Below are 22,936 nucleotides of genomic sequence, written 5' to 3'. Positions count from 1 at the left end.
AGTTCCCCCGTGATGCGCATCACTGCTGTGAGGGCTTTGGCCTCATACAGGCGACCGTGAGGGTTTTTACTGTCCGCAAATACGAAGCCGACTGCTACGGATACACGTCCGTAGCCGTCCGCAATCGTGGAAGCGCCCATAGGCTTTTATGTGCGACTCACTGCCGCAATTGCACACGTTCTATGTTTTGTGGCTCATTTCTACGGCCCGAACACAGATCCGTAAATATACAGAAAGGCGTCTGTGGCCAATAGAAATGAATGGGTCTGTAATTATAGATTCCGTAATTACGAATGGAAACTACGGTCGTGTGCGTGGGGCCTTTGTATGGAGCAGCGTCATTAGGAGTCACGTAAGCAGTAGAGCGCGGTGCCGTAGATGCCTGATTGGTGGGGGATGCGACCCCTGGGAACGGGGATGACTGATCGCCCTTCCTGCCAAAAAAGTGCCACTATTGGCTCTTCGTTCCGGTGGATCTGAGACCGCTGAGCGATGTGCCGTAACTTCCCCTAGTGGTAAAACCCTGTATCGGTTGTACAAATTAGTGGATGGAAATGTGCGTAAACCGCGGGCGTGGAAAATCCATCCGATCGTTACCGATATCTTGCGATGTCTGATTCTACATCAACCGGCTTCACGATATCGAAACGCTGGGACCTTACTGACAGACGGGTGTCTTCTTTTTAGCGGGGCCATGTTTGGTTACCAACCCCAAGTCATCGTCTAGTTTCATTGCATCCAACTTATAATTTCTATATGATCTCTGTGAATCTCCACCTGCTGTATCAATAAAGGTCTGAATGACGCGCGCGGGCTAGCAGGACTTGCTGGGACTAGTAGTTCCATTAGAGACAATGGGGGAGATGTATGAAAACTGGCGCAAAGCAAAAATGTAGTAGTTGCCCATGACAACCGATCACAATCCGCCTCTCATTGGCTGCACTTTATCTTTACACTAATTTTGAATATTCTCCCCACTGTTTTTTCGTCATATTTCTATCATTGTTCACATTTCTCCACACTAATAAAGTTATTGTAAGATTTTAAAAAGATTTGTTTCCTTTAGTATATGTTAATAAAGTTATTGTAATTTTTTTTAAAAAAAAATCTCCAAACAGACAGGACGCCTCTCCCAGCATGCTTTGCGCCGTGACGTAAGATCCGGAAGCAACAATTTGTGGGCGGGGACAGCTGTCTCCACGGAAACCCCAGTGGCTGGTGGGCTGAGGCCTGGAGGGAACGGTGATAGTGACGGTTCGTATGACGGGGGCGCGGGGGCTGTACTGGATACACGGATAGGGGGTGACGTTTACGGGTGGCAGTGTGACCCGGGAGGAGGAGGGGGCTGATAATAACAGTTATAATACTACTACCGGGTTATCAATGATAATTGCAGTAAGTGGATTATTATAAGAGTATAATAACCAGGCTCCATTATAATAATGAGGTGATTATTATTAGGGGGCATTTACTAATATAATCACGACAGTTTTCTGGTGTAATTGCGTTCATAAATAGCGGATGTTGTGTGGAGCCTCTAACGCCAGCGCCGTTTCTCATTTGTTTCCGTAAAAGCGCGGTTGATGCGATGACTCCGCGTACGATCTTGCGTTGTCGCATGTCCATTTTAACTTCCCCCTCCTCCAGAAAAACATTGAGGTTACATGACGGTCACTGTAATCCACGATTTTCCTGCGACCGCCTCATGATGGAAAGTCGCCATGGAGCCTTCCTGGCGTGCTGTGAACTTATAAAAATCTTGTCTCGTGCCGCCCTGGTGACAACATTGTCATGGGGGAGGAGTCGTCCGTACTGCTGGTCAGGTGACTGTCATGTGACCTCTTCATCCAGTGGCCAAGTGACTGGTAAACATTGTCATGGGGGAGGAGTCGTCCGTACTGCTGGTCAGGTGACTTTGTCATGTGACCTCTTCATCCAGTGGCCAAGTGACTGGTAAACATTGTCAGGATGGTGCCGAAGCTGCTGCAGAACCTCTTGGAAATTGGAGTGTTTGATCTCGATCAGTGACTGACATAATGTTTACCAGTCACTTGGCCACTGGATGAAGAGGTCACATGACAAAGTCACCTGACCAGCAGTACGGACGACTCCTCCCCCATGACAATTGGAAATAGAGGTTCTGCAGCAGCCGGTCTGTGGTATAAAGAAACGTTTATAAGAAAGTCGTACAGGTCCGTAGAAAGGGGCTCTGAGGGAGGGGGGTTACAAGGAAAACGAATGGAGGAAAGTTGGGGGGGTCAAGAAATACTGGTGGACGGGGGTTGGGTGCTGGCACATTCCATAGGGTCTGTGGGTGGAGTCAGCCCAGGGGGACCAAACTTTAAAGGAGTATTCCAGCATTTCTGGAATTTCCACAGGATCTCCTATAAACTTCTCATAGGTGTCAGTCCCGCATTTGGGCGGTTTTTCTTTTTTTGGAGTATTGGGTTCTAGTGACCCTGATTGCCGATCCATACAGAGGTGGCTGCTGTCCCCATTAGGATATGTTCACACTACATATTTTCAGCCGTTTTTCAGGTCGTAATTGCCCCGAAAAACGGCTGACAATACGGAAGTTGAACGCTTCCAAACATCTGCCCGTTGATTTCAATGGGAAAATCGGCGTTTCGTTCTGACGGGGGTTTTTTTTTTTTACGCGGTCGTTTTTAAAAACTCCTCGTAAAAAGAAGTGCATGTCCCTTCTTAAGCTGTTTTTGGAGCCGTTTTTTATTGGGTAAATAAAAAAATGGCCGTAAAAACGCATCAAAAAACGCCTGATGCATAAAAACGGTTGAAAGTCAGAGGCTGTTCTCTCTTGAAAACAGCTCTGTATTTTCCGGTCGTTTTTTGTTAAGCCTGTGAACGTACCCTCAAAGTGTTTGTGAGTTCCTGATAGTGCAGAGCGAGCGGCCTGTGGATATGCCGTACATCTATGGACCCCTTTGCACTATTGTTTTTTTTTCTTACTGATTTACTTTTTAAATTTAAAATCAAAAATGTCCCACTATTTTCTGATGTAGAGTCTGCAGCTCCTGTACGTAGCTGGCTGCCCTGCTGCTTCTGACATAGATCCGACAGCACGCTGCTCTTGGCTGTGACGGCTCAGGGAGGACGTCTATTCTTTTAGTGTAAGGCCTGGTGCACACGGCAGTTCAGAATTTACACCCTGTAAATACTGCACGGACGGGCCGCGGACTGTCACCTGCGTTTGCGGGCCGTGCTCACATAATTAAATCAATATTATTAAGTATAGGACATGTCCTTTTTTTTGGGGGTCGCTTATACGGCCCAACCGCTTAACCGCAAATATCCGGGAAGGTGTCCGTGGTCAAGAGAAATAAATGAATCAGTATTTTTATCCGTAATTGCGGATAAAAGTAACGGTCGTGTGCATAAGGCCTTAGAGATATCAGCAACGGAGGGCGGGGTGGACCCAGAGTCTGCAGGGGGAATGTAGAGAAAGGAGAGAACCCACAGCAGAACCTTCAGGGGAAGAAAGGGAGAGATCACACAGGCCGCATTAGTAGATATCCCTCATGGGCTGTAGAAAGAGAAAGCAGTACAGGGATGAAGCTGTGCTGATACATGAGAGCTAGGGAAGGCAACAGCATCCTGGACTCGAAGACCTCGCATCCAGAATGTATTACTGGAAGTGACACGTCTAAGACTATGAGCAGCTTGGTAACTGCATATCAGGGGGGCTGAAAATGAATGAGTGAATCTAGATTTGGACCCCCACCGATCGTATACTGATGATCTATGGATAGTATGAAAAATCAGCCCATGCCCAGACAAGCCCTCTAAGGGTAGGTTCACACGTAGCAATACTGCAGATTTTCCACAATGGATTTTGTTGCGGAAAATCTGCAGCGTAATCCAGTAGCAGCAAAGTGGATGAGATCGAACAAATCTCCTCCTCCCGCTGCGCAAATGATGAGCGGAAAAAACGCTCAGAAATTGACCTGCAGTGCGGTTTTTTTAATCCGCAGCCTGTCAATTGTATTTGTGTAATTGCAGCTTTTTTGTTGTGGGTTTTCCCCATTGGATTCCATGGGGGGGTAAAACCTGCATCAAATAGCAGATGTTGCATTTTTTTGTGGCGGAACAGCTTCGATTCCACCAAAAAACTCACAACTCAGAAAAATAAATCTTATACTTACCCAGAATTCTGTGTTTCTTCCTCCAGGCCGGCCTCCTGCAGTGTCTGCAGCGGTCACATGGCATAAAACGTCATCCCAGGAGGCTGTAATTCCCTGCGGCCGCCAGGGTGGATACGCTGTGTTCTTTTACTCTGTGTGAACATACCCTTAGGGTGAGGTCATGTGCCCCATTACCAGGAGAGGCGCTGTTTCTCCTTGTAAAGGTCTCGTGAGGGGCTTGTCCAATGTTTAGCTGTGGTTTGTTTCTAGGCTATAAAGGGTGGGGGAGATTATCCGCGGTATCGCCCTTTTCATGTGGATTTCCGCGCAGGTTATGTCCATTGACTATAGATCATCACGTATACCAAGTCTCCGGACCCCAGGGATTAGAACTTTTACATAAAACTTTAATTTTACATAGAATTGAGATGCCAATCGTGCTGTTCCTCTAGTCTAACCCGTGCAGGAAGACCCTGGGCACGGGTGAAGAGTCGTCCATGCTGATGTCACGTGGTCCACAGAGGTGGCTCCAGCATCACGGGACAGTGCGGTGACATCACTAGGTCATCTGACCGGTAGACTTTTCACCACAAGGTTTACTTTCAGTCATGAGGTTTTACCAGAGGGGCATAGAGGGGGTTAAAGGGCATTTTATATATATTTTTTTTATTTATAATTTTGCACATGGCACGGACATCTGATGACCCATCCACAGGATTAGTATATAATTGGTGGGGGTCCAACATCCAGACCCCGCACCGATTTTCTGCCTCCGAGTACCGGATGTCCATGCCGGAAGCAGAATGCTCCGGTCACGGGATAGCGACTGAGCTGCAGTACTGGAGTGTTGAAGTGAATATCCGGATGTTCGTAGTGAAAACTGTCTTCTCTGCGTCCCTCTCATGTAGCGGGTTTCTTGTTTTGTCTTCCGTAGAATATGTCTGCCTTAGAAAAGCAACTCCACCTGGGACAGTTACCCCCACGACCACCTATGCCGGGGGGCCTGCAGTCTGGGTCCAAGATGAGAATGGGGTAAGAGATGATGAGCGGTGTCATTTTGTTAATTGTATAAGTAAACCAGTTTCAATGTGTATATGCCCTGTATGGCCAAAAGTATGTGGACCCCCTTCTAATTATTGACTTCAGTGTTTCAGCCGCACCCAATGCAAACAAGTACATAAAATCCAGCACACAGCCATGTAATCTCCATAGACAAATATTGCTAGTAGTACGGGTCGTACTGAAGAATTCAGTGGCTTTAACCGTGGCACTGTCATAGGATGCCACCATTACCTCAAGCCAGTTCTGATCTGCCCCGGTCACTCTTAAGTGTTATCTGCTAGATCTGCCCCGGTCACCTGTAAGTGTTATTATGATCTGCTCCGGTGACCTGTAAGTGTTATTATCTGCTAGATCTCCCCCGGTCACCTGTAAGTGTTATTATTATCTGCTAGATCTCCCCCGGTCACCTGTAAGTGTTATTATTATCTGCTAGATCTCCCCCGGTCACCTGTAAGTGTTATTATTATCTGCTAGATCTGCCCCGGTCACCTGTAAGTGTTGTTATTATTATCTGCTAGATCTGCCCCGGTCACCTGTAAGTGTTATTATTATCTGCTAGATCTGCCCCGGTCACCTGTAAGTGTTGTTATTATTATCTGCTAGATCTCACCTGGTCACCTGTAAGTGTTATTATTATCTGCTAGATCTCCCCTGGTCACCTTTTGTTACTATTGTGAAGATGTCTAGCAGTAACAACAACTCATCAACTCGCTCAGACCACGTAAATCACAGAGCGTGGCCACCAAGTGCTGTGGTGCGTGATAAGCTTGACATTTTTTGATAGTTTTGGGTTTGGCCCTTTCCTGTTGCATCATGACTATGACTCACACAGCGAGCTCCATAAAGACATGGGGTGAGGTGTTTGTTGTGGAGAAACTTGTGCGGCTGCACAGAGCCCCGACCTAACCTTTGGGATGAACCGGAACGCCGAATGCAAGCCAGACCTTCTCCCCCCAACATCCGCGCCTGACCTTACACACGGGCACAAATTCCCACAGGCACCCCAAAATCCTTCCCAGAAGAGTTGGCGCTGTTATACCCGCAAAAAGGGGGCCATACTCCATTTTAACCCCAATGGCTTTGGAATGGGATGTCCAACAAGCTCATATAGCTGTGATGGTCAGGGGTCCACATGCTTTCGGCTAGATGTTCTGCTTGTCTATGTATTTGGTTTGAAATTCTGTTAATCTGAGAATTGAGACGAAAAAAAAAACACCTCATGTCGTCTTGGCAGCTAAATATCAGATAGTTCAGCTCTGGACAGCGCCAGGAAGGTCCGGTGCGCTGGATGTGTTCTACATTTCTATTATGTCTTTCTGGTCACCTGTGAGTGTCTACATTGTATTGCCAGATTATCCGAAATTCTTGATCGTTAGAAGGTTTTACAGATTTGAAGAATTTGTGCTGTAGAAATGACGTCATGGCGCTTTTTGTTTCCAGGCCAGGAAGAAAGCGAGACTTCTCCCCCGTTCCCTGGAGCCAGTATTTCGAGTCCATGGAAGATGTGGTGGTAGAAAGTGAACCTGACAAAGATATATCCTTCTCTGGGGTGTAAGGGTCAGTTCACATGTTGCGTAATTACTGCGGGAAATCCGCACCAAATCCAGTAGCAGCAAAGTGGACGAGATAAAACAAATCTCCCCCGCACGCTGCGGAAATGATGAGCGGAAAAAAGGGTCAGAAATTGACCTGCGGTGCAGAATTTTATTCCGCAGCCTGTCAATTGTATTTGCGTAAACGCTGCTTATTTGTTGCGTGTTTTTTCCATTGAATTCAATGCGGAGGTAAATCCCGCAACAAATAGCAGGTGTTGCTTTTTTTGCGGCAGGTTCGCAGAGATTCCGTGGCAAAAAATGCAACTTAGAAAAATAAAATCGCATACTTACCCAGAAGTCTGTTCCTCCACCCAGCGCAGCCTCCTGGGATGACGTTTCATCCCATGTGACCGCTGCAGCCAATCACAGATTAATCACAGGCTGCAGCGGTCACATGGGAGGGAACATCAATCCAGGAGGCCGGCCAGCTAGCAGACCTGATAAGTGCTGCCGTTTTCCGCAGCGGACACTCCGGGAGAAAAGCTGCACAACAGTTTGGCGCGGTTTTCCGCCCGGAATTCTCTGCGGTGCACAGGGCGGATACACTGCATGCTTTTACGCAGCGTATCCGCCCCGTGTGAACTCAGCCTAAGGCCTTATTCACACGGCCATTTTCAAAACAATGATGTTCTATGGTTATTTTTTTAACGGTCCGTGAATAATGGCCGTCAAAAAATAGGACATGTCCTATTTTTGGCCATTTTAACGGTCTGGCGGCCCCCATTGAAGTCAATGGATTCGTTTTTAACGGCTGTCAATACATGTAACAACCATTAAAAACGGATCTGTGGCAAGGGAACTACTAGTTCCCTTGCTGGCTATCGGCGGCTCGATGACACACACTGACCGATGCAGCTCGTCTTCACGTGTTGTCTCTCTTCTTCACGAGTTCTGCAAAGGCGACGCGATGATGTCATCGCGCCGCCTTCACAGATCCCGTGCCGAAGAGAGACAACAAGTGAAGACGAGCTGCAACGGTGAGTGTCATCGCGTCGCCGTAGATCCCGTGAAGACACGGGGGTGTGGCATCATATACAGGGAGGTGCGTGGCATCATATACAGGGAGGTGCGTGACATCATATACAGGAGGTGCGTGACATCATATACAGGAGGTGCGTGACATCATATACAGGAGGTGCGTGGCCTCATATACAGGGGAGCGCGTGACATCATATACAGGAGGTGCGTGGCCTCATATACAGGGAGGTGCGTGGCCTCATATACAGGGAGGTGCGTGGCCTCATATACAGGGAGGTGCGTGGCCTCATATACAGGGAGGTGCGTGGCCTCATATACAGGGAGGTGCGTGGCCTCATATACAGGGAGGTGCGTGGCCTCATATACAGGGAGGTGCGTGGCCTCATATACAGGGAGGTGCGTGACATCATATACAGGGAGGTGCGTGGCCTCATATACAGGGAGGTGCGTGACATATGCAGGGAGGTGCGTGGCCTCATATGCAGGGAGGTGCGTGGCCTCATATGCAGGGAGGTGCGTGGCCTCATATGCAGGGAGGTGCGTGGCCTCATATGCAGGGAGGTGCGTGGCCTCATGCAGGGAGGTGCGTGGCCTCATGCAGGGAGGTGCGTGGCCTCATACAGGGAGGTGCGTGGCCTCATATACAGGGAGGTGCGTGACATATACAGGAGGTGCGTGACATCATATACAGGGAGGTGCGTGGCCTCATATACAGGGAGGTGCGTGGCCTCATATACAGGGAGGTGCGTGGCCTCATATACAGGGAGGTGCGTGGCCTCATATACAGGGAGGTGCGTGACATCATATACAGGGAGGTGTGTGACATCATATACAGGAGGTGCGTGACATATACAGGAGGTGCGTGGCCTCATATACAGGAGGTGCGTGGCCTCATATACAGGGAGGTGCGTGGCCTCATATACAGGGAGGTGCGTGGCCTCATATACAGGGAGGTGCGTGGCCTCATATACAGGGAGGTGCGTGGCCTCATATACAGGGAGGTGCGTGACATCATATACAGGGAGGTGCGTGACATCATATACAGGGAGGCGCGTGACATCATATACAGGGAGGCGCGTGGTATCATATACAGGGAGGTGCGTGGTATCATATACAGGAGGTGCGTGACATCATATACAGGGAGGTGCGTGACATCATATACAGGGAGGTGCGTGACATCACATACAGGGAGGTGCGTGGCATCATATACAGGGAGGTGCGTGACATCATATACAGGGAGGTGCGTGGCCTCATATACAGGGAGGTGCGTGGCCTCATATACAGGGAGGTGCGTGGCCTCATATACAGGGAGGTGCGTGGCCTCATATACAGGGAGGTGCGTGGCCTCATATACAGGGAGGTGCGTGACATCATATACAGGGAGGTGCGTGACATCATATACAGGGAGGTGCGTGGCCTCATATACAGGGAGGTGCGTGGCCTCATATACAGGGAGGTGCGTGGCCTCATATACAGGGAGGCGCGTGGCATCATATACAGGGAGGCGCGTGGCATCATATACAGGGAGGCGCGTGGCATCATATACAGGGAGGCGCGTGGCATCATATACAGGGAGGCGCGTGGCATCATATACAGGGAGGCGCGTGGCATCATATACAGGGAGGCGCGTGGCATCATATACAGGGAGGCGCGTGGCATCATATACAGGGAGGCGCGTGGCATCATATACAGGGAGGCGCGTGGCATCATATACAGGGAGGCGCGTGACATCATATACAGGGAGGCGCGTGGCATCATATACAGGAGGTGCGTGACATCATATACAGGGAGGTGCGTGACATCACATACAGGGAGGTGCGTGACATCACATACAGGGAGGTGCGTGACATCACATACAGGGAGGTGCGTGACATCACATACAGGGAGGTGCGTGACATCACATACAGGGAGGTGCGTGGCATCACATACAGGAGGTGTGTGACATCATATACAGGGAGGTGCGTGACATCATATACAGGGAGGTGCGTGACATCATATACAGGGAGGTGCGTGACATCATATACAGGGAGGTGCGTGACATCATATACAGGGGGTCGCGTGACATCATACAGGGGGGCGCGTGACATCATACAGGGGGGCGCGTGACATCATACAGGGAGGCGCGTGACATATACAGGGAGGCGCGTGACATATACAGGGAGGCGCGTGACATATACAGGGAGGCGTGTGACATCATATACAGGGAGGCGCGTGACATCATATACAGGGAGGCGCGTGACATCATATACAGGGAGGCGCGTGACATCATATACAGGGAGGCGCGTGACATCATATACAGGGAGGCGCGTGACATCATATACAGGGAGGCGCGTGACATCATATACAGGGAGGCGCGTGACATCATATACAGGGAGGCGCGTGACATCATATACAGGGAGGCGCGTGACATCATATACAGGGAGGCGCGTGACATCATATACAGGGAGGCGCGTGACATCATATACAGGGAGGCGCGTGACATCATATACAGGGAGGCGGGTTGTATCATATACAGGGAGGCGGGTTGTATCATATACAGGGAGGCGCGTGACATCATATACAGGGAGGCGCGTGACATCATATACAGGGAGGTGTGTGACATCATATACAGGGAGGTGTGTGACATCATATACAGGAGGCGCGTGACATCATATACAGGAGGCGCGTGACATCATATACAGGTGGGCGCGTGACATCATATACAGGGAGGTGTGTGGCATCATATACAGGGAGGCGTGTGACATCATATACAGGGGGGCGCGTGACATCATATACAGGGGGGCGCGTGGCATCATATACAGGGAGGTGTGTGACATCATATACAGGGGGGCGCGTGACATCATATACAGGGAGGCGCGTGACATCATATACAGGGAGGTGCGTGACATCATATACAGGGAGGCGCGTGACATCATATACAGGGAGGCGCGTGACATCATATACAGGGGGGCGCGTGACATCATATACAGGGGGGCGCGTGACATCATATACAGGGGGGCGTGTGACATCATATACAGGGAGGCGCGTGACATATACAGGGGGGCGCGTGACATCATATACAGGGGGGCGCGTGACATCATATACAGGGAGGTGTGTGACATCATATACAGGTGGGCGCGTGACATCATATACAGGGAGGTGCGTGGCATCATATACAGGAGGTGCGTGACATCATATACAGGGAGGCGCGTGACATCATATACAGGGGGTCGCGTGACATCATATACAGGGGGTCGCGTGGCATCACATACAGGAGGTGCGTGACATCATATACAGGGAGGTGTGTGGCATCATATACAGGGAGGCGCGTGACATCATATACAGGGGGTCGCGTGACATCATATACAGGGAGGCGCGTGACATCATATACAGGGGGGCGCGTGACATCATATACAGGGGGGCGCGTGACATCATATACAGGGGGGCGTGTGACATCATATACAGGGAGGCGCGTGACATATACAGGGAGGCGCGTGACATCATATACAGGGGGGCGCGTGACATCATATACAGGGGGGCGCGTGACATCATATACAGGGGGGCGTGTGACATCATATACAGGGAGGCGCGTGACATATACAGGGGGGCGCGTGACATCATATACAGGGGGGCGCGTGACATCATATACAGGGAGGTGTGTGACATCATATACAGGGAGGTGTGTGACATCATATACAGGGAGGTGCGTGACATCATATACAGGTGGGCGCGTGACATCATATACAGGGAGGTGCGTGGCATCATATACAGGAGGTGCGTGACATCATATACAGGAGGTGCGTGACATCATATACAGGGAGGCGCGTGACATCATATACAGGGGGTCGCGTGACATCATATACAGGGAGGTGCGTGGCATCACATACAGGAGGTGCGTGACATCATATACAGGGAGGTGTGTGGCATCATATACAGGGAGGCGCGTGACATCATATACAGGGGGTCGCGTGACATCATATACAGGGAGGTGCGTGGCATCACATACAGGAGGTGCGTGACATCATATACAGGGAGGCGCGTGACATCATATACAGGAGGCGCGTGGCATATACAGGGGGCCTGTAAATAGTGTCTAGGTGAACACGTGACCTTCCTTTGGGTGTTTTCACTGATGCAAAACGGTGATGAGTTTTTAATGGACATGTTTTGTCACGGCCGAGTGAGCGTCGCCTCTTATGGACACCATGTGATCGTGGTATTAATAGTATATGGCAAACTATAAAACAGGGAAAACAGGAGGAATCCTGGGTCATTGGCCTGCAATGGTCCAGGTCCTGATGGCCCCTTCCCCATTGCTCTGGTGACTTTACTTCTATGTGAGATCCTCCCCATAGATATTAACCCTTTCCCACGACTAATCTGTAGATTTTCATCGGGAAAGGGTTTTTAAAAATGGCCGAACTATAGAAATGTCTTTGCAATACGGTGAACGCTGTAGAGGGAAAAAAGGTCAAAATGGCCGACATTCCCCCAAATGATATGAATAAAAATGACCGTTTCCTGTACAATAAGACGCTTTACACCGCGCTGTAAAAACTGACGGCTCACAATATGGCGACGCAAGAGAATTTTGTTTCTTTCAAACATTTACATTTTCCTCCTGGCACCAAAACATAACAAACACGATATAAATGGGGTATCCCCGTGATCGCGCCGAGCCGCAGAATAAAGGTAACGCGTCATTTTCACCGTACAGTGAACACCGGAAAAACGAAACCCGTAAGAAAATAGCAGAACTGCTGCTTTTTTCCAATCTCACCCCGTTCTGAATTTATTTTCAGCTTCCCAGGACATCGCATAATATTAAATAGTATCATTAGAAAGTACAACTCGTCCCGTAAAACTGAAGTCAATAAAAAAAGTTTATGATCGAAGACGGGGGAAGAAAAAAGAATGCGTGTAATACAGAGCGTATGGGACCGGCGGCCTACCTGGACGGGTGCGGGGGAGGGGGGTACCAAGGGTACTGTAATGTCTCTTTAAGCAGGTTCCCCCTGGAGTAGCTGATCTTTAGAGGCCCCTCTTCTGGAGGTCGAGCCTTTTAAGACCCTTGGGAACTACTTGGGAAATGAGCATTACACGGCCCCCAGTGACTTCAGAGGACAGCAAAATAATTTGCAGTCCTCCAGGGACCAAGGGGCTGTATGAAGACGTGTGTAGAGGGTTGTCCCCTTTTAAATATGAACTAATAGTATTGGCCGTCTTGTCCTGGACCCCTCAGTGCGGCCTCTTCCTTAACATGGAGCACAGCTTTCGTATTTACAGGAGTGGATCGGAGGGGCCCGTCTTGCTGCTGCTTCATGGAGGGGGACATTCTGCCCTGTCCTGGGCTGTGTTTACTGTGAGTATGAACATGGAGACTGATGATGGGGGCGCAGAAGAGCATGTGGGGGATGGGAGGGTCACCGGGGGTGCAGAAGAGCATGTGGGGGGATGGGAGGGTCACCGGGGGTGCAGAAGAGCATGTGGGGGGATGGGAGGGTCACCGGGGGTGCAGAAGAGCATGTGGGGGGATGGGAGGGTCACAGGGGGTGCAGAAGAGCATGTGGGGGGGGATGGGAGGGTCACAGGGGGTGGAGCATGTGGGGGGATGGGAGGGTCACGGGGGGTGCAGAAGAGCATGTGGGGGGATGGGAGGGTCACGGGGGGTGCAGAAGAGCATGTGGGGGGATGGGAGGGTCACAGGGGGTGCAGAAGAGCATGTGGGGGGATGGGAGGGTCACAGGGGGTGCAGAAGAGCATGTGGGGGATGGGAGGGTCACGGGGGGTGCAGAAGAGCATGTGGGGGGATGGGAGGGTCACGGGGGGTGCAGAAGAGCATTAGGGATGGGAGGGTCACAGGGGGTGCAGAAGAGCATTGGGGGGATGGGAAGGTCACAGGGGGTGCAGAAGAGCATTGGGGGGATGGGAGGGTCACAGGGGGTGCAGAAGAGCATTGGGGGGATGGGAGGGTCACAGGGGGTGCAGAAGAGCATTGGGGGGATGGGAGGGTCACAGGGGGTGCAGAAGAGCATTGGGGGGATGGGAGGGTCACAGGGGGTGCAGAAGAGCATTGGGGGGATGGGAGGGTCACAGGGGGTGCAGAAGAGCATTGGGGGGATGGGAGGGTCACCGGGGGTGCAGTTAGGCATTTGATGATGGCGGAGGAGGAGGAGATGCCGGGTGCATTTTAGTGGGGGGGTCAAAGAGGTGCAAAGAAACATGAACTGGAGGAGGCGTTGCAGGATCACAAGCGAGAGGAGGGTCCCAGGGGTGCCACAAGCTGTGGGGTGGAGGTGGAGGTGTAGGAGAGCATCTCGGGTGGGGTCCCAAGGGTGCGGGCGATCAGAATGAGGGCGGGATAACGGGCATTGTCCTTGACCACACAAATCATACAAAGTTAATGGGACTTTTTTCTCATTATTTCTCAGACTTCGATTATCAGCCGGATTCAGTGCAGAGTCGTTGCGATCGATCAGCGAGGCCATGGTGAGCGTCGCTCCGTCTTATCCTGGCCGGAATATCTATATACAGAATTGCCACTTTCTATAATAATTTGGTCGCTCGATTTGTCTTTCAGGAGAAACTAAAGTGAAAAACCCAGACGACCTGTCAGCAGAAACCATGGCCCGGTGAGTCTGGGGGGGCTCTATGCGGACCTCGCCCTGGAGTCGCGCTCTTCTGTCACGCTGCTATAAAACAAGAATCTACTCGGATGTTTTGGGTTTGACTGGTTTTGGCAAAAGTGGGTGACAACCAACATGGCCGCCATTACAGTATCTGCCAAGTAATCTGCTGACGTTTTGTATAACAAGGATGACATGGCAGCGGTGCCCACTGGCATGGCATCTAAAACATGCTCCGATCCAGAGGGGTTTGTCCAGGTGTATATATACTGTACGCACCGTCAATCGTTCTCATACGTGACCTCGTGTGTTCACAGGGACATCGGAAACGTGGTGGAAGCTTTGTATGGAGACCTGCCCCCTCCCATCATGCTTATTGGTCACAGCATGGGGGGAGCGATCGCCGTCCACGCTGCGGCAGCTAATCTCATGCCCAGCATGCTGGGCCTCTGCATGATCGACGTCGTGGAAGGTGAGCGCTGAGGTGAAGTGGTGACACCGATCTTTCATCTCCATGTTGGGCTATGAGTAGATCGGTCTCTTATTAAATGTTGATATTTTTATACTCGGGTGAAAACCTCTTTTTGGTCCTCAGGAACAGCAATGGACGCGTTGAACAGTATGCAGAACTTCCTGCGCAGCCGCCCCAAGACCTTCAAATCACTGGAGAACGCCATCGAATGGAGGTCAGCGGTGACGGGTTTATTTTTGTGCCGATGTATTTGAACAATGTAGATAGATCTTCACGTTTCAGATCAAATAAAAGACATGTGACTGTGACTTCTTCCGTCCTCAGCGTGAAGAGCGGTCAGATCCGGAATCTGGACTCGGCGCGGGTGTCCATGGTAGGACAGGTCAAGCAGTGAGTATATAGCTAAAAATGTGTCGGTGCGGTAGACGGTAGTGCAGGCTGCTCCTCGGGGGCTCATCATGAAATGACCGAATTTTTGTACAGCCGAAAGCTACGTCCTCCGACTCGAACGCAAGACTGAACGTTTGTATTTACTTGAGTGGGGAGAGGAGCAAAGAATCGGGCATTGTGGAGACCAACATGATCCCTCTTCCCCTGTCATCTGCTGTCATCACCATGGACGGTCCCCATGCTCTGCTGCCGTCGCCGCTCATCCCCACCCCCCTCCCGTCACCATGGACGGTCCCCAAGACTACAGTAGTATACAGCAGACTCCTAGTAACATATATAACAGCCGCCGGTCTGTATATTCTGCATGCTGCTCATGTACGTCTGCTTTATGCACATGTATATACATGAGCAGGGTGTAATGCATTATATACCGGCCGACGGTAGCGGTTCTATACATTATATCTGGGAGCTCAGCAGGTATTGTGGGTTTGACCTTTGAATATAAGACGTGACCTTTTTATATAAGGCAATGTACGAGACGTCATCCGGCAACGTATACTTTGATTTCAATTGTTCTAACTATTAAACCCATAACCAGAAATAATTCATCTGTGGCGTTTCCTTCAAATATTTTAATATCGCACAGACACGCACGCGCGCTCTCATTAGAAAAAAATTCCCAGCTTTAATAGTCGAGCAGCTGCTCGCCCATCACCCGACCTGGTCCGTGAACTATGAGGTAGGGCCGGTCAATTAATCAAGAAATAACCAAAGTTCAATGGCGTGTTTATGCAAAATTGGGGGTGTGGCATGTAAAAACGGGGCGTGTCTTTTAAAAGGGGGCGTGACCTAAATAATCGTTCATTGATCGTAATCGCGGTTACATGTGCAATTAATCGTGATTTCGAGCATAATTGCCCGGCCCTAGTCTGGAGTTCCCTAGACACATCCGATCGCTGGCTGATTGGTCTGACTCTGTGAAACGCCTTGCGGCACCGAGGGGTTAATTGAGCCAAAATGTAAAAAAAGCAAGCCTTGTCATATTCTGCCACTTTATGTCTTGAAAACGGTCAACCGCAACATCGTGTGACCACAGCCCCCAATCAATGCTCACTGAGGTGATGTCATGGCGGCACACGTGGTTTGGCTGCCGCGGTTCCGTCGCGGTGGACGTCACCTCATCATACTGTTTTCAAAACGCAAAGTCGCAGGACTCGGTGGCGACATCGGCAGGTAAGTATACGCGAAACCTTTTCTATTTTTACATTTTGGGTCATTTAAACCCAGTTTTAGGGTCATAAACCAATCAAGGTCTGATCGGTGGGGGTCTTTCTACTGAGATGCCTAGAACAATGGGGTCCCGACCACCTACAGTTGAGGTGCAATATCAGAAATGCCTCGTGTTCCTTATGGGTATGGGCAGCCATAAACAGGATTTTTCACCAGGTCGGGCTCCCTGCTTTATCCTGCGGGACCTTATTCATGGGTTTATGCAAAAAATACAGAGCAGAGGCCTCAGATCTGGACGACTGTCAGATATAACCGGGGGTGTGCTGCTTTATCCTTAGATGTGAAGAAACTTCTTGTCCTGAAGGGCCAAAAACTTTAGTAGGAGGAATCATTGAAGAAGAAGAAGAGGAAGATGAAGAGGAAAACGGGGGACACTCCGTGAACAAAAGGAAGAAAGAAGATGATACAGAGGTGAGCGGACGTCGTCATTGGGCTTATATATATATATTCTTATGATACGGAGTGTCTTTGTTTGTGAGTGTCAGACATGGCAGACAGACAACTAGTCATCAGTATTCAGGTGTGTTGGCCACTAGAGGGAGCAATTCCCAAAATTGCAGCATGGTCAATGTGGTAAAGCAACCTCACTGCTTTATGCTGCAAATTTGGGGTAGACACACTCGCTCTAGTGTCATCACACAATCCCCCCTCCCTTATTCTGGCTAGTGCCAGGAGAAGGACGGGGTTGAATCTTCAAACCTCCTACACTGTGTGCCGCCATTTTCTGAGCGACTGCACAATGTAGGAGGATTAGATACAGGGCTCAGCAGACAGTATCACATGAACATACACAAACTTAAATTACCTGCCGCCTCTGCTGGTCTACGCCTCTATTCCTTGCGCCTGAACATATGGCCGGAAGCTGCGGCCAGAAGTCGTCATCTTGCTGTCCGGCAGCGGCTTCCGGTCCACATGAAAATGGCGCCGGATTTCGCTCTGCGAATGATCTTCGTTTTGGTCTGTGTGACGGCGCACGCTTCTGAGAATGGAACGGCTCCCGTTCGCATTCTCTATGGGGTTATATGTGACAGAGATGGAAAAAAAAAATGGCAGCCCCCATAGAGAAGTAAAAATTAGAACGTGACAACACTAATAAATACAATTTTTGTTTGCAATATGATATTTTTTTTCGTGGTACAATTGTTACAAATATGAGACAAATTTACAACCTGCATGCTATATTTTTTTTATTTTTTTGCAGCCTATCAGCTTCCAGCGATCATGCGCCAACATATATATTTGTGTGTAAATGTCACATAATGGACACACAGTTGCCGGGCTCGTTACAGTATTTTTTTTATCAGAGCGGTGTCTTGTAACGAGTCACGCACCTGCGTGTCCATCACATGACCAGAAGAGGGTTTTATCCACTGGATGTAAACCGTTTCAAGTTTCCATTCAGTGAGTGCCTGCAGAGGACTTGAAAATCATGAGGAATTGATACAGAAATTTTATTGAAAAATCCTTTATTTGCTGAGTCGGAAAATTCCTAATTTCTTCAATTGTCTTGTATTGGTTTTTATTCCAGACCAAGAAGGAGCGACCCTATACCTGGAGGATCGAGCTTTCCAAAACCGAAAAATACTGGGAAGGCTGGTTCAAGGGTCTTTCCAACCTCTTCCTCAGCTGTTCAATTCCTAAACAGCTTCTCCTGGCAGGTGAGTGACGTCCGCCGCATGTAAGAGGCAGGTATAGAGCGATATCTCTATGTACATACTACATATGGATGCCGATTTCTATAGCTAGTCAATGTAACAGAGTGGGACTATATGTACTGATAAAGCACAGCACGCGGTAATGTAAGCCGTGCGTGCGATCACCCGATCATTCACCTGGATAATAGCCTTTTTTCTTTTTGCTTTGTTATTTCAGGAGTGGACAGATTGGACAAGGACCTCACAATAGGACAGATGCAGGGTAAGACCATGGGGTTTGTGGTTTAGGTCACTTGTTGCCGTTTCAACCACCCTCTGCCCCTTGGCATCCCTGTATTTCCTATTTATGTACAGTTCACTGCATGTCCAGCAGGTGGCGATCAGGACAATTGTGATATTTACATGACATCCATTAGTGACCATGTAATATATGATCACGCTGAGTCCTCCAGATCAGTAGCCACTGATCCGGCTAATAGAGGGGTACTGAGCAGGGGACCCCCCCTCTCTGACATTCTTATGCTCTAATAAGACATATGAACAAGGGTTATTCTTATGGGACATCCCCTTGTAAACTGGTGCTGCGTTACCTCATTGCCCTGCGTATCCTTTCACTAATAATACTAGGAGAATATTACTGCGGGGCACTGGCTTCGTACTGTAGAGTCGTAAAGAGAATGGGGGGAGTTGTCATTATCGGCCATATAAATGCAGAAAGTTGTGTGTTCGGAACCACAAAACGGAAATGTATTCCAGATCTAGAAGGATATAAGATCCCTATCCAAGTTTCCATACCTCAGTGCGAATACTCTTTTTCTGCCGTTGCATCTGCTCATGGTTGTCTTTTTATGTTTTCCAATACAGGGAAGTTCCAGATGCAGGTTCTCCCGCAGTGTGGCCACGCCGTACACGAAGACGCTCCAGATAAAGTAAGACACTCTCACAGGGCACAGAGGGTATTACAGGATATGCCAGAAGTGTCTGATGGGTTAACTATGACCGCTATGACGCCCCACCGGGACCTGAGGAGGGGGAATCACCGGTACATTAAAGTCTATGGCAGATATAGAGGCCGTCTAGTGAGTGATCGCTCTAGTTCTTAGGATCAGTGATGATCACCGTGATCAGACCCCCTGGTATCCATTATATTTTTATATTACAGGCTTTAGGATTTATAAATCAGGCCATGCCAGTGACCTTTCTGTTGGCTGACTTACCTGGTCTTTAAATAATCCGATTTTCCACAGCTGATAATCATTGTGTGTATGGGTAATGATTGCCAGGCATGGGCATGATGCCCATGACCGACAACCAGACAGACAATCATTACCCATACACACAATGATTATCAGCTGTGGAAAATCTGAGCTAAAAGCCGGACATTTCATAGCTGTCGGTTGAAAGTACGTCTTCTTTTAATAAGGGGCTGCAAGTTACCAGTTGACGCTTATCTCCTAGGGGAAACAAAGTATCGGACAGATTAAAATACATGACAGACTCCTGGCCCGGGGCCATAGACTTTGGATTGTATGCGCTTCCTATACTGAGGCGGCTGTTACAATCAGATGCAATGTGTAATGGACGGATCAGCGCTCGAGCCCATGCGCTCTCCACCACGTGACTCTGTAATTCTGATCTATGTCTCCAGGCGGCGCTATAATCACTTCTATTCTGCACAGGTTGCTGAGGCTGTTGCCACCTTTTTGGTGCGTCATCGGTTTGCAGAGCCCGTTGGGGGATTTCAGTGGTAAGAACTTGACTTTACACATAATATAACTGCATGTGCCCCTCTCAGAAAGGTGAAGAGATTTAAAGGAAATCTCCAGTTTTTAATGGTAGTGAATAGCATAACCCGGCACAGCACCGCAGTGACAGCCGTGGGACCCAAAGAGAGTGGGAACCCCCCCCCCCCTCCCCTGTGAGTGACAGCCATAGGATTTTACTTTATTGCTTGTAGACTGAACGTTCCTCCCTTCTCCTGTCTGTATTGCAGCGTGTTCCCGTCCTGTTAGTGCCCTGCGGTCTGTGGGCACAGAATCGTCTTGTAAACAACTTGCTCCGGAGGCCACGGTAATGATCCTGGTTCTTTCTCATCATCCCCGGTACAGCAGAGCGATGCCTCCATCAGTCCATGCCAATTAATACCACAGTCCAGTATCCGGTGTCTCTGCGCCTCCTCCTGGTCGGACTGTGTTGGCGCACTCCTCACGACGCCGGACCTCAGCACTGCGGAGCGGCTCCTCCTGGATAACGGAGTGCCCACTGCTGGCTGTCCCCCTGCTTCTCTCCATTATACCTTGAGGAGCACAGGCTTCTAAGGGGGTCACACGTACCCCTGCCGGCTGGTGAGAGAGAACACGCAAACCGTTTCTTGTTTTTCCTTTTTATTCTATCATTTACAGTCCACACATCAGACGTAGAGTCGCTTCGACTGTTCCTGAATTCTGTTCTCATCGCTTCCTAATGACGCTGCAGCTCAATAACCGTGAAAACTCCGCACCAATCTCTGGAAATAAAACGTAATCATTGTATAATGAAAAGTTCTGCAACTTTCTAATATACTTTGTGCTTAAATTCGGCTCCATTTTCAAGATCTCTGTTTGCTGTCAGGGAATAAAACATACTTATTTACATCCATAAGCTGAAAACCGGCCGTGCCATTATGCTTTTCACAGCTGAGAGTTTGTTACTGTTGTTATCCAGTCTTGATAACCCTCTGTCAGTTACAGAGCCTGCTCTACAGACTGATACAATGTAGCAAAGGAGGTTCACAGAGCATTGGCTTGACTGGTACAATTGAAAACCCTGCTTCTCATTCGTTACATTGGGGGACACAGACACCTAATATTTTTAAGCCCTCTGAATGTAAACTATAAGGGCCGGTTCACGCTGATTTTAGCGCTTTTTTGGCGCTGATTTTAATTCCTGAAGGTCAAAAATCTCTGTGTGATCTTACCTCAATGATCCCATTCACTGCCGGTAAGCAGAGGTTTGGAAAATGAGGAATTGAAACAACGCAAAGTCTATTAGAAAGTGGCAGAACTTTTCGTTATACGAGGATTACGTTTTACTTACAGAAGACTGGACGCGCCGTAGCGGCAGGAGCCTTAAATTGCCAGCAGAGAAGGAATCCTCCCCGATGTGGTCGCTGCCGTACTGTCCGCTTCAATATATGACCCCTTTAAATTAGGGCATGCATAAGTAGCTAGCGGGTACCATCCTACCCACTGAACTGCCCATAGAAGTGCCAATCTGAGGGGGGCATGAGGCGCGTGTTATATAGTAATGCTGCCCTGGCCTATCCATGCTTTAGGCAAGTCAATGGGGGAGAGAACCATGAACGCTTTTGAGCCTTCTGATTGGCAGAGAGGAGGTTTTTCAGGGCAAGATTCATTGCACCCCGAATACCGCCACTAACTAGGGTCAGAACGAAAGATGCCGACTTATCATAGCGGCAGCCCCTCCCCCTCCTCCATTTACATCATTTTTTTTTTGAACTGCCAGATTTCTGCTGCCTACCTTCTTAAGACCCCCTGCACATTCTGCAGATTTTGTTCTGCGACTGAAAATCAGTTCTATTCATCTGAAGCAAGCATAAAATCTGCAGCTTGTGTCGGGGGCCTGGAAGTAAACTCCTGGATTTAGTAACGATGGTTCAGGTAACCGCGCCGGTAGGGAATATTAAGGATTAAGTAAAATTATAGCACACCCTAAATCAGACTAAATTTGTTGGGCCGTGGGTGGCCACGCCCCTTATGCGAGGCTCCGCCTAGTTTAATAAAAAAAAAAGTGGCTTGAGCAGCGTAAACGTATCATTTTTGCACAAATTGCAAATTTGTATGCATTTGCGACTTTGACGCCATCGCATGGAAAAGTGAATAAATTCCCCTCTTTTTTTGGTTTCAAATCCTCACCATATTTAGGATCTCTGCCTGCTGTTAGTGAATGGAAACATTCTTGTTTGAGAGGCTAATAACCCGTTCCGACCTAAAACTTCTCACAGCCGCCTGGTCGTTATAGTCTATCTGAACTCTTCTGCACTTGTGTCAGTTGGACATGATCAGGACAGCAAGCAGAGATCTTGAAAATGGTGAAGAATTGAAACACAAAGTCTATTAGAAAGTTGCGTCTTTAAGCCGTGCACATTAGATAGGTCCCGGGATCCGTCTCTGGTGTGTATGGGGCAGCGGGTTGGATTTGACCCGGTCGTCTCATTTCCCCTTCGATTAGAGAGGCCGGTTGTCACCCGTATAGATTTGGCTGAAGTTCGTGGGTTCTTCAGATTTTATAAAGGGCTGTCTAGCGCCCCCGGTGTCAGTGAGGCCGCCTACACCGCACCATACAAGGCACTGGAGGTATTAGGGGGATGATTACCGGCCAACACAACTTTCAGCCTGGGATTCCTCGGCATCCATGGTTAGCAATGGTGCCATAAAGCAAGAAGCTGTCATTTTCACGTTTCCATTGCTGAGTGTTGGTACTTGGGTCTGCTCCTCCTGCTGTTGTCGGTCCGCGCAGATTCTCATTCCCCGTCATCGCTACAGTCACATCCCCTCGGTCTGTTGTGGATTTTACGACAGGAACAGAATTTGCTTTGTGGCCGGAGTCGTTTTTATGTTAATGAATGTAAACCTTTTATTTATGGACAGAAGTATGAGAACATGAATAAAGCTACAACAAAACTCCTACGTCAGAAGCCAATCCGAGCGTACAAACCAGGAGCCCACAATAAAGGCCATACAGTCATCCA

The 22,936-nt window shown here is 49.1% G+C and overlaps 1 protein-coding gene across 3 annotated transcripts; it reads left to right on the top strand.

Moving 5' to 3' along the window:
- Positions 1–1,138: 1,138 nt before the first annotated feature.
- Positions 1,139–22,936, top strand: PPME1 (protein phosphatase methylesterase 1). Of its 3 annotated transcripts, XR_012881259.1 has the most exons (16): positions 1,303–1,395; positions 5,074–5,171; positions 6,642–6,736; positions 13,024–13,115; positions 14,185–14,242; positions 14,334–14,385; positions 14,697–14,851; positions 14,975–15,065; positions 15,176–15,241; positions 16,810–16,942; positions 18,060–18,189; positions 18,404–18,448; positions 19,051–19,115; positions 19,866–19,933; positions 20,180–20,531; positions 22,836–22,936. XR_012881259.1 is itself a non-coding variant. In XM_075851308.1 (15 exons), the coding sequence occupies exons 2-15, from the start codon at positions 5,077–5,079 to the stop codon at positions 20,196–20,198; spliced, it is 1,164 nt and encodes a 387-aa protein (XP_075707423.1). In that variant the 5' UTR covers positions 1,139–1,254; positions 5,074–5,076; the 3' UTR covers positions 20,199–22,936. The 3 variants fall into 3 exon arrangements, 2 of the variants coding, with proteins under 2 accessions (XP_075707423.1, XP_075707422.1); XM_075851308.1 differs by lacking the exon at positions 1,303–1,395 and adding an exon at positions 1,139–1,254 and having other exon boundaries at positions 20,180–22,936; XM_075851307.1 differs by having other exon boundaries at positions 20,180–22,936.

The sequence above is a fragment of the Rhinoderma darwinii genome, chromosome 2 (assembly GCF_050947455.1).
Source record: "Rhinoderma darwinii isolate aRhiDar2 chromosome 2, aRhiDar2.hap1, whole genome shotgun sequence".
NCBI classification, from domain to species: domain Eukaryota; kingdom Metazoa; phylum Chordata; class Amphibia; order Anura; family Rhinodermatidae; genus Rhinoderma; species Rhinoderma darwinii.
The sequence above is the reverse complement of the archived record's forward strand: the minus strand, read 5'-3'. Positions and strand labels throughout refer to the sequence as shown.

Bases quoted from the DNA above. Each gene is read 5' to 3' on its own strand.
- PPME1 (XM_075851307.1), top strand. The intron at 14,852-14,974 runs GTGAGCGCTGAG...TTTGGTCCTCAG, and splicing joins CATGATCGACGTCGTGGAAG to GAACAGCAATGGACGCGTTG. The intron at 15,066-15,175 runs GTCAGCGGTGAC...TTCCGTCCTCAG, and splicing joins GAGAACGCCATCGAATGGAG to CGTGAAGAGCGGTCAGATCC.